The sequence below is a fragment of the Hibiscus syriacus genome, unplaced genomic scaffold (assembly GCF_006381635.1).
Source record: "Hibiscus syriacus cultivar Baekdansim isolate YM2019G1 unplaced genomic scaffold, ASM638163v2 tig00110931_pilon, whole genome shotgun sequence".
NCBI lineage: Eukaryota > Viridiplantae > Streptophyta > Magnoliopsida > Malvales > Malvaceae > Hibiscus > Hibiscus syriacus.
Window position 1 is genome coordinate 933,902 of NW_024062918.1, and position 12,187 is coordinate 946,088.

General features: G+C 32.1%; 2 protein-coding genes across 2 annotated transcripts; both read right to left on the reverse strand.

Annotated features, from left to right (window-relative positions):
* On the reverse strand, positions 1-1,898 carry LOC120146785 (rac-like GTP-binding protein RAC9). The gene is made up of 7 exons (XM_039160281.1): positions 1,716-1,898; positions 1,530-1,617; positions 1,158-1,267; positions 737-800; positions 434-498; positions 274-339; positions 1-142 (listed from the first exon to the last, which is right to left on the reverse strand). The coding sequence occupies exons 1-7, from the start codon at positions 1,812-1,814 to the stop codon at positions 41-43; spliced, it is 594 nt and encodes a 197-aa protein (XP_039016212.1). The 5' UTR covers positions 1,815-1,898; the 3' UTR covers positions 1-40.
* Positions 1,899-4,303: 2,405 nt separating this feature from the next.
* LOC120146778 (cyanidin 3-O-galactoside 2''-O-xylosyltransferase FGGT1-like) lies at positions 4,304-5,695 on the reverse strand. The gene has a single exon (XM_039160276.1). It carries the CDS (start codon positions 5,682-5,684, stop codon positions 4,314-4,316), a length of 1,371 nt encoding a protein of 456 aa, XP_039016207.1. The 5' UTR covers positions 5,685-5,695; the 3' UTR covers positions 4,304-4,313.
* Between the last annotated feature and the right edge of the window lie 6,492 nt (positions 5,696-12,187).

A 12,187-nucleotide genomic window follows, 5' to 3' on the forward strand; every position in this document is an offset into this window, starting at 1 on the left:
GTAAATAATAATAAAAGCATAGCGAATAGCATTTGGTTGTTCAAAGGAAAACGCATAATCTTCGTTTCCTTGCTGGCTTTCTCTTTGGTTTTGGTGGCCTCAATGCTACCTTTATTGCAACATCGAAAACTGCCTTCACATTCTGAAAAACAAATCAAGCTTGATTAGTCTTTTTTTAAACACTTTAGGTCCTCTAAACTATGAAAAATTTATAATTTAATCCCTTTAAAAACCGTAAAAAGCTAAATCAATACAATAGTAGAAATGGGGTACCTGCTGGGTTTTCGAACTGCATTCCATGTAAGTGGCTGCACCTATCATCTTCTTCAGTTCCTCTCCCTGTTCACCATTATTATTATTGAACCAGCTAATGAACCATAAGCATTAGTAAAAATTACATAATTATTTAACCTTAGATGCTAATTTAACTTGCCTGAGATGTTGTTATTGATGTCGTTCCTGGGTGGTCACTCAAGAACTGCTTGTCATCTCGTAAATCTGGCAAAATTACATTTTTAATCCTTACAAATGAGAAACTTGCAATTTATTTTTTTTAAAAAAATTATAAGTTAATACATAAATAAAATTACATTCTCGAGCTAGCTCAAAGTAAAAAAGAAGTTATCCAGAATCTAATTTAATAAGTAGAATCTATCAAACGGGATCAATCATCTGATTTTTGGATAGGTTTAATTTACTTCGTCTATGTAATAATTTAAAGTCGGATTAAGCTTACCAAGCTTGGTTCCGACAAGCACAATTGGCACATTAGGAGCATGATGTCTAAGCTCAGGAATCCACTGCTAGCAATCAAACATAAAATTTATGTTAAAAGTCGAAGAAAAGAACTTGATTATATATATATATATATATATTACGTATAATAATGAGCAAACGATTGTAAAGTAATAAGGATAAAAAATAAGAATAGACATTTAAATTCTAAAAAAAATCATCAATAAAGAAGAAAATTTTTACTATAATCAACAGAAAATGATACCACACAATGAAGATTTCATCCCTGACCACCGTAAATTCTCTTTTTTATTTTATTTTATTATTATTAAATGAATTATATCGTAAATTTGTGAACTGGATAAAACAAAATTCAAATCATAAACTTTAACGATAAACGGAAATGAAAACCAATAAATCACCTTTTTGTGAACATTTTCGTAACTGGCCTTGCTTAAAAGAGAAAAGGCCAGCAGAAACACATCGGCTCCTCTATAACTCAAAGGTCTCAGCCTGTTGTAATCTTCCTGTCCTGAAATTCACAGATTTTAATTTTAAAAAGCCGAAGCGATCTGTTCGGATTTCACCGGTTATTATATAAAATAAATTGTAATTGAATCGAATCGAATCGAACCGAATAGACTATAAAATAGGTGTAGTTCAAATAACTGTTGTTTCAAAACATTCTGTTACTATCTAAGTCAAAATCGAACATAAACTAAGCTGAACACTATGATTCGAAACGATTTTCAATTTTTTCCCCTCGATCCCTAGCTGTAGGGTAATGAACTTACCGGCAGTGTCCCATAGGCCAAGGTTCACTGTACTTCCATCCACCACCACATTGGCACTAAAGTTATCAAACACTGTAGGAACATAATCCTGTATCAAGAGAAAAATATTATTATAATATCGGAATTCGATTAATAAAACAAATTGCTCATATTCATAAATAACATTCCAAATGGGGTCACGCTTACCGTTGGGAAAGTATTGCTAGTATACGAAATAAGCATACAAGTCTTCCCAACTGCTCCGTCGCCCACGGTGACGCACTTGATAAACCTCGCCGTATTCATTTTCTCCGTGGCGGCGGCCTTCTCAACGACCCTAAACTCGATTCGTGACTACAATTTTCAACGAAGAAGATGTTGAGGGATTGTGAGGTTTATATGAAGAAAGAAATGAAAACTTTAGAATGATTGAAAAATGGGTGACCTTTTGATTCCTTCAAGAGGAAGAACATGGTTATGAAAAAAACACAACAATAATGGGTGATTAAAGTGGAGTTTGGTGTTGGTGTGTTAGTTGGTTTAAGTGTTGAAGAAGGGATATATGGACAAAGGAAAAACTCAACATTTTTCCTTTCACGAATCAGTGTCGGTTTAACGGAATAAAACGTTAAATACTTTAAGTAAGATATTCGAATTTTTATATTGTAAATAGAAAATAATAAGTTAGGACGATCATTATTGTAATAAGTCTATACAATATCTTTTCTGAATTAATCAATCAATGAATGAAATATCGGATATAAAAGAAAACAATATTTGATCCTTTGTGCTTTATAACGACTTACCACATATTAGTTTGCTCTTTTGCTACCCCACCAATCTTTTGAATCTTCAAAAACAAAGAAGCGGGGGAAAACAATGGAATTAGTGATGTTTACGGCATATTTACTCATCTTTACGTTAAGATAACCTTTCTAATTATTTAACTTGTCCCAGGAGATGGGACATAGTTCGAAAGGTCTAATTACGATTTTAGTCCATTAATATTTGAATTTAAGATTTATTTTTTCTGTTGTAATTTATCGTAATTTGATTTTTTATTATAATGTTATAAGCACGTTCAAATTCACAACACGTAATTTGCAGCTGTTAAATTAATGAAATATTTTTCTCTTAAATAACTTTTAACATTTGTAGCATGAAATTTATTATACGTCTGATTGATTAGATTTTCATATAATATAATATGAGTTGTATAAAAAAATAATAGTAAAAAGAAAAAAATTGTGTCACTATTAATCAAGTACCGTGGACCTATTATAGGGTAACCTTCCAATATAGTTTAGTCAATTCGCAACGTTAAACCTCGAACACATGATATTATTTAATAAATTTAGTATTTCATCTCATTATCAATTAAATATTAGTCTAACTTTATATTTTTTTTAAAGGCATAATACTAAAATTCACCCATAACATTTGATTGAACAATTACTATATTTCCTTTTTTTTTTGAAGTAGTTTAATCTTTGACATTTCATTTTAGATCAAAATGACCCTTAAATGGATAAAAGTCTTTAATTGACTAATGATCAATATTTGTTTTTGACGTGACATATCATATGTGCCCAACGTGTTGACATAACACTATCATGTGTATAAAAATAATATTGTAACATAGTCCATGTGTTAAAAACTTGATATGACACATATTACACTATATAAATGATGATGTTTTATAAATCTTTAAAAGAAAAAAAAATTGGTTTCCCTCCCGATTCAAAGGTTTCGTCTTGACTAATCAGGATCAACCTGCGTCACACCCCTGGCTTTGGTAGGTGAGTCTCCCAGTAGGAATTTGTTGTGCATACAGAAGAACTTAAACTCGAAACCTTACTTAAGCAATATCAATTTGCTTACCACTTGAACCAATCCATGTTGATTATATATCTTCAAAATTTTAATTTTCCTCCACAAAACACCGTCTTAATTAATATAAATTTATATATTCATAACGATCGACTGAATTTTAGTTTGATTGACAACTCTTAATGACATGAGTTAAAAATGTATTTAACATAATTATCTCCGAATTAAGGGTTTCGGATTATAACTTTTTGAATTGAATTCAATTATTTCCTAGGTTACAAGCAAATTTCATAAAGAAAGTTCAACTTGAAAACCAAATAAATCTCGTACCCATGGATGCTTGTCCACCGAGTCGATTACGAGTTGAGCAGTGCTCGACTTGTGCTCATTAAAAATTTTTGTTGCTCATCTCGACACATTGCTTGTTAAGCTCATTAAAATTTTGCTCGACTTGTGCTTGTTAAAAAAACTTGTTGCTCGTTAAGCTCAATGCTCATTGAGCTCACTAAAATTTTTATCTTATTTTCTTAACTATAATACTATATAGAGATTAATATAAACATAAATTAATAAATTTAACCAAAAAATTATTAAAAGAGTGTATGAAACAATTTTAAAGTCTAAACTCCAAAGTAACAATCCACAAATATATTAGAATAATAAATAAGGTTTGATTTTTGAGTGTAGTAAAATATTAATTAACAATTTAATATTTTTTTATTGTTTATTAGAAAACTAATAAATTAACAATTTATCATCTCTTTTATTATCTATCAGTAAATTAATAATTTTTTTGAATGAAATAGTTTTTAAGATAACTACTAAAAAATTATATATTAAATATTAATGAGCTACTCGCGAACTTATCGAGTCGAATTGGACTATATTCGACTCAACTTATTAAGATCTTGAGTTGAATGAACCTAAATCGAATTCGAACAACTCACGAACTATTCAACTCATGAAGCACCCTCTTCACAGCAAGGCATGCAATTTCATGATAAAGTCATTCATGTAAGAATTTTCAAGCCCCGGTGCTAGAAGAAACTCTTTCCATTTAGCATGGTTAGCCCTCGTCTCTTTTCCCAACTCATTGCCGTCGTCCATTACGGTCATCACTGCCCTGTAAACATCATCCTTTGTAAACAGCCCATTCTCTTCGCCTTTCTCAACCTCCACCCCAATTCTCAACTCTCGAGCCATTAATCTTGCGTTAATTATTTGATCCCCGACGTGGGGTAACAGCACCAGTTGACAGTCATTCACCATAGCCTCAGCCAGCGAGCCTGAGCCACAATGGGTCACGAAACACCCCAAGGAAGTGTGCCTCAGGATAAATTGTTGTGGCACCCAGCCTCCATGGACGAACCCTCTTCCTTGTACCCTTTTTTCGAACCCTTCCGGCAAGGCTGACTCGATTGCTTCGGCTCCCATTGGTGGTTTCAGGGCAGCCAGGAATGGTAGACCTGTTAACTCGAGCCCTAGAACCAGTTCTAGGAACTGATCCTTTTTGAGAACACACTCACTTCCGAAGGCACAGAATATCACAGTCCCGGCTCCGAATTTGCTTAATAACTTTTCCCATTGTTCTTCCAACGTCGTTTTCGGTGGTTCCGGCACGACCGGACCAGCATAAAGCACCGGCTTTTTGAATTGGCTTCGGATATATTCACAATAAGGCCCTTCAATCTCCTTGCATGTCTTGAAACCAATAGCATCACAATCAATCAATGACTTCATCTGGCGCTCTACGAATGAAATACCACTCCCGAATTCCTTTGCTGCACCGGCGGCTGATCCTCGAGCTTCATGTGCGTGTAGCTTTATTCTCGAGGATGGAAAACCTTCGGGAGGTTCAAGGAGATCAAGTTCATTGAAACCTCCCTCGAGAATTTTTCTTGAAGGACTAAGAAGAAAGCCGATAGTCGCGGAGCTGATGGCACAATAGTGCACGGACTTTATGCCTAGCTTGCGAGTCAAGGCAGCCAACCAACAAGTGAAATCGAAGAAAACGAATTGGGGTTTGAGTTTGCGGAGGGATGCTTCTATATCCGCTTCGGTGAGATCCATGGCAGTCATGATGAGGTGATGCAAAGGGAACGGAACATCGTTTGTCGTTTCGGCACCGAGGGGAAGACCTTTGACATGCGGAACGGTGATCAGAATGAAGGTTATGAGATCCGGATGAGAATTAAAAGCCTTTACCTTGCTTAGAGTTTTGGCAGGCAAGAAGAAGGAAATTTTGTGGCCTCTCTTGGCAAGTTTGTTGGCCATATGAAGAAAGGAAGTAATGTGACCTAGGGCGAACCATGGGTACATTGCAACGTGGAAGGTTGTCTCTGCCATAATGGATGGGTGTTGCTGCAAATGCTCCAACAATACAAATGCTTCTAATTAGAAGATAAATTTGAGTGCCTTTTGCAATCCTTGACATTGCTTATATAGTACCACGGCTGGTAAGTGAAAAGTTAATGGGTACTACTGAATTTCATAGAATTGAAATCTTTTGACTACTCTCTTCGATCAGTAAATTAGGGAAATAATCCTCTTAAAAAATAAAAAAAATGGGGATGATGAGAAATTAATTAGGAAAACAGAATTATTGTTATAGTAAAAGTCGAAATCGTCACCTCCCGGCGACAATATAACAAAAGTTGACTTGTCCCACTAACGACTTTTTCTATTTTTTTTTTCGTTTTTGTAGTTTTAGAACTAAAATGAAAATTAAGGAATTAAAATTTGAATTTTAAAAATTATCCCTAAAAATGATTTTTCTTATTATTATGGGATGATTACAAAGTATATATATTCAAAAGACTTTCAATCGTTTGATAATAAACGTTCAAACATTCTTATAAATATTGTATTCGAATTCAAGACTTTCAGGACTCTACTCACCGAAGCGTTGGAGGCAAGCATGACTCTACGCACCCAGGGGGCGTTGGAGGCAAGCATGACTCTACCCACCGGGGCATCTCGTTGGATGGTTGTTGTTGGTTCCTTTTCAACATGGAGCCCGTGCAATTGATTTTATAATTAAAGCTGTTTTTGGTTGTTTTAAACAAAGATATCTTTTTCATTCTTATGGTATGTGATAGTGTATTGTTCAATTGAATCGAACTAGTTCAATTAGGAAGTTGGTTATCAAAATTTATTTGATTAGAAAACAATTAAAAGAAATAAAATTTTGATTATCGATTAATTTGATAACGAAATTATTTACGATTCAATGTTTAATTTTTAGTCTTAATACTAAATTACTATTTCATTACAACTCTTCCCTATTTCTTTGTCCTCTTAGTTTTCTCTTCTAATTTTTTCTCATTAGTAAGTCGTTCATCTTCTTTTCTTTTTGTCTTTGTTGATCAGCGGCGACATCAACTTTAATTTTGGTTGTCGACCATCAGTATTCTTTATTATCCTTTTATTTTATATTGTTTTCCTATACTTTATGATACTCTTTTTTTGTCTTTATGGCATATTTTTATGTCGTTTGGTCATTGTTTGCTTTTATCTTTTTCTTATGGTTGATTAGATATCGCCACGACTGATGAAGATGACGCTTAGTTGATATATTGTTTATCTTCTCCGCTTTGGACCTTCAGATTGAATTTGAATACCTGTTATGCATTTGTGGATAGCTTTTCACGTCGCTCGAGTCTGATTTGCAGTTTTTCGGTGGTCTTTCAGTTCATTTTTGTGGTTCGTTTGTCGATGCAATCAATTTTGTTTGTATCTATATTTTTGTTCGAGTTTTCTTGGTTAGATTTTAATCTTTTCTTGTATGGTCCTTATGTGATCTTAAGTTGCTAATTTTGTTTCAATTATTATAGGAAATTATCCTAATTATGTACTTAATTCACAATTATAATTGTAGATATTTTGAATTTAGGATATTTCCTATTTTGTATAAAATTAGTGATTTATTTCAACAAAAAAAATCTTGATACTATATTCATTCCAAAATAAAAATAAAAGTAAAGATTAGAAATAAAAATTCTAAAATTATCATTCGATAACATCGTAATATAAAACATTGGATGATCATGTTACGCTCGTCGAGCACAGATGAGTACCTTTAATTATAAACACCATTAAATTAATTTATAAAATGTTAAATTATAAAGTATTAAATGAATAATTATAAATTAGTTAAAAATTTAAATGTAATTTAATTAGGGGTAAAGTATATAAATGGTCATTGAACATTTCAGGCGCTTGTATTTAGGTCCTCCAACTTTTAAAACTTGCAACACATTCATCAAACATTTAGTTCGTTTACAATGTGGTCCATGACGTAACTGGCCGTTAGAAGAAGATGATGTGGCACGTGAGGAAACCCTTTGTAGCTATAAATATTAGGGTAAAATATATAAATGGTCACTAAACTTTTCAAGCGCTTGCATTTAGGTCCCTCAACTTTTGAAACTTGCAACACAATCATCATGTAACATCCCAAACTATGAGTTAGTGACTAAATGGTAAAGTTTTAGAAATTTGGTGATTAAAGTAGAAGAATGGATTAGTTCAATGATTTATCTAGAAATAAATCCTAAAAATTGTTAGTAATTATCAAATGAAGTAGAGGGCAAAATGGTCATTTGACTAATAAATGAATTAAAAATAGATATGATAAGGATATATATGTTAGAGGGGATAAGGATGAAGAGATATTCTCTTCATCTTCTTCTTCTTCTTCTTCTTCATGTACGAGAGAGAGAAGAACCAAGCTTGCAAAGGTAAGATTCCTGTTAGCTGATTATTTGTTAATTTTAAGAGTGGGTTTTGATCATTAGGTAATACTTAAGCTTATGGAAAGCTTAAGTTGTCCTAAAATCAAAAGATAAAGAAGTTATGAATGATTAAAGAAAATGAGTTTCTTAAGGAAATTCTGGAAAAGAGTTAGTAAGTGAATTTTGAGAAGGAATTTGACTTGTCATCAATCTAATTAAGGAATATGGAGTGTTAGAATTAGATTTAAAACATGTTAAAAATCTGGTATGAATCTTGAAGTTAATAAAGATGGGAGAATATTAAGGTTTAAGATGAAATAAATGAGTATATATTGGTTTAAGTATGTGTACTAGAGTTAAGAAGGAAAAAGGGGATGAAACATGAATGATTTAATCCAAAATGAATGAATTTTCGGGTTCAAAAAGAGGTTCTGGACAGAGTGCATCGATGCACATTCATAGTGCATCGATGCATCAAGGTTAAAACCCAGAAATCGTTTGAAGGTGTATCGATGCACAGGAAGTGCATCGATGCACTCTTTTAAAATAAATACATCGAATGCAATTCGTGCATCGATGCATAAGTAGTGCATCGATGCATCCCAGTAATAATACAACATCGAATGCATTTTATGCACCGATGCATCAGTAGTGCATTGATGCATACCTTCATTAAAAGATGAAATTGCCTTTTCTCTTAGTCTAAAGAGTGAACCATTAGAGTATATTAGTTATAATACTAATATAGATCTATGTATGATGATGTAGATATAGAACGTGATCCCGTTCCAGATCAATTGAAGGATTATAATCGAATCAAAACAAAGCTAAGGTGAGTGCAATTTAATTTATACTTATATTATTGAATAAACATTTGGCTTGCGATGAGCCATTGATGGAGTTACTATGGTAAGAAGTAACTCCTAAAATGTTATTTGATTGGTGATCAATGTTATGATTTGTGTGATTATGAGATATATAAGTTATATGGAAAGTATATGTGAAATAAGATATGAGCTTATATGAATATGTGATATGAATAAAGCTATAAGAAATGATTTATGTGAATACATGCATTTGTGATGCGTGTTATATGATATTATATATATGTTTACACATACATATGGTATGTGACCGAAGAGAATGAACATGTGATTATAAGATCAATGATTACACGTATATTTGGTACGTGACTGAAAAGAAAAGATATATGTTCATAAGAGAAAGGATATGAATAAGTAAATTGAACTATTATGAATGTTAATGCCCATGTTATGTGATAAGAGAGCTAGTGGTATAGTTGGCATGCCAAGGGTCGAGGGTTTACCTATGTTCTTTGGGACATATGGACTGTTTACCTATGTTCTTCGGGACATATGGACTGTTTACCTAGGTTCTTCGGGATCTATGGACTGGTCCTTCGGGACGAATACTGAACTAAGGTTCGGTGCCCCATGAGAGAATTAATACGAGTTGTGGTGACAGCATTAGTGCACAACCTCAATGTACTCACATACCTTAAGTTATCAAATGTATACATGGGCTAATGCAAGGGCTTTAAAGATAATAAATAACTTGTTATGATACTATATATATGCTTTGTTGTGAAATGACATGGATACTCGATGGTGAGTATAGAAAGGTTCAATATATGCTTACATGATAGAAAGAAATTAGTAATAATGATATGAGTACTGATAAGTATATTAATGATATATGTATAAGTATGCATTATGTTATATGAAATGGTTTGTGGTTTTATTATATGTTTTATATGCCTCACTAAGTCAACGACTTAGCGTGTAAGTGATTTACACGTAGGTATGGAGAAGAGTAAAGAGCGATGTGGAGTAAGACATGTCAATTATCCTTACTCAATGTCAGATCAGAAAAGAGGTGATTAATATGTACTTTAATATATAAAGTTCTAGTTGGCATGTATTCAAAAAGATATATTGTATAAGCTCTGAATAGTTTTGTAATCGTTTTGAATAAGTTAAATGTTATAAAAGTTTTTAAATTACTCAATATTTTATACGAATAAATGTTTGAAAAGTCAATGTGACACTTCGGACTCGTATCCGGGTCAAATACGGGTTGGGGGTGTTACACATCAATTGCATTCTAAACCCTAAATTTCAAAATACTTCAATTATATTATAAACCTCAAATTCCAAAATACTTCAATTACATGATCAATCCTAAATTCATAATATATTATCAAAATCTATTATATCAAACTAAACTTGAAGCAATAACCCTAAACCCTCAAAACATAACCTTAAATGCTAGATTTCCCCACCACTTAACCCAACATAATCAACAACAAGAAATTCCCCCAAACAAACTACCCAAATCACTCACTCAAGCCTTCTTCCTCTTTTCTTGGTTCTCGTCTTCCTTAGCAAACCAACAATAACAGTACGTGAATGTGGATTCAATAGGGGATCATACCAAACAAAGAAATTACAATTTCTCTTAGAACGTCCATAATTAACTCATCTAAAGAATCTCCTTCCAGCATTCTTATTTGTCCATTCTGTGCGTAAAATAGCTGACATTCCACAAAAACAAGTTGGGATTGCATTTGGTGGTGTATCCATTGCTTGTAATTGTTGACAAAACAAAGAGAATAAGAGGAATTTTGTTTTTTAGGGTATAAGGTTTCAATTTGGGGGAACAAAATCGAATTTGTTGTTTTTAGATTGATTCAATTGAGGTTTTATTTAGCTACAAACGGTTTCCTCACGTGCCACGTCATCCTCTTCTAACGGAAGTGAAACGATCAGTTACGTCGAGGACCACATTGAAAACAAACTAAATGTTTGATAACTGTGTTGCAAGTTTTAAAAGTTAGGGGGCCTAAATGCAAGCGTATGAAAAGTTCATTGACAATTTATATGCTTTACCCTTTAATTAAAATACAATATTTATAAAACATTAGTTTTTGTAACTTTATTTTAATTATAATTAGATCAAATATTAATTTGAGAAATTTATAAACCCTAATTTATTTTCATAGATTTGAAAGCTCTTGTTGTCGCCGTCGCCGTCGTCACCACCATCGCATCGATATCATCTTTCACCGCTGACGAACGACAAAGACGATACCTGTGGTGGTGACAGCGACAACGGTGACAGCGATGGCGGCGACGAGAGTTTCAAAGCCATGAAAATAAATTAAGATTTATAAACTTCTTAAATTAATATTTGATATAATTATAATTAAAATAAGATTATACAAACTAATGTTTTATAAATATTATATTTAATTAAATTATATTTAATTTTTCAACTAATTTATAATTATATATTTAGTACTTTATAATTTAACGTTTTATAAATTAATTTAATGGTGCTCATTTACGCTCGACGAGCATCGTAGAATTTTTCTAAAACATTATATTAATCTATAAAAAATCGTTATATTTAACTTCAACATTAGTTAAAAGTTAAATTATGAAATTTTAGAATGCATAGTTAAATCAAATATAAAAAATAATTAATTTTTCAACATTAAAAGACTTCTAGTACCATTAAACCTAAAAAAATCATCAATGATTTGGCAGGTCTTTGTTGGGGTTTCGCACAGAGACCCAAGTTGAAGTGGAATGAGCCAAAAATGACCCATTTAAAAGTGTGATCCAATTTAGTATTAAAAAAGGACAATCCTTAACATTCATTGTTTTATTAATAGTACAAACAAAGTGACCGTAAAGAAATTGTTAGATTCGGGTTCGAATATTATATATGTCACGGGTGTGTGATCATTTAATGTTGAGATATTAATAATTATTTTTAAATAGATGTTGTCTTGTATTTATTTTATATTAATAAAAAATTATTTTATTAATAATTTAGCCCAAATCTATATATATATATATATTACACCCGGAATAACTTTACAAGTTTCTTTTACCCTTGGTGTCAACAAGTGTAGGGTTAATTGTTCAACACATCCCTAAGTTATGGGAAAATTATAAATTAATCTTGAAATTCAAAAATCCCTATCAAATCTTCAAATTAAAGTCTTATTTTATTATAGTATTTCTATCGGTCTAAGTTTCAGGTTCGATGATGCCATTTTATGTCTAACGTGTTTAAAAATATTTATTA

Bases quoted from the DNA above. Each gene is read 5' to 3' on its own strand.
- LOC120146785 (XM_039160281.1), bottom strand. From the start codon at position 1,814: ATGAATACGGCGAGGTTTATCAAGTGCGTCACCGTGGGCGACGGAGCA. The intron at 1,618-1,715 runs GTAAGCGTGACC...CTCTTGATACAG, and splicing joins CTAGCAATACTTTCCCAACG to GATTATGTTCCTACAGTGTT. The intron at 801-1,157 runs GTGATTTATTGG...GATTGCTAGCAG, and splicing joins ACGAAAATGTTCACAAAAAG to TGGATTCCTGAGCTTAGACA.
- LOC120146778 (XM_039160276.1), bottom strand. From the start codon at position 5,684: ATGGCAGAGACAACCTTCCACGTTGCAATGTACCCATGGTTCGCCCTA.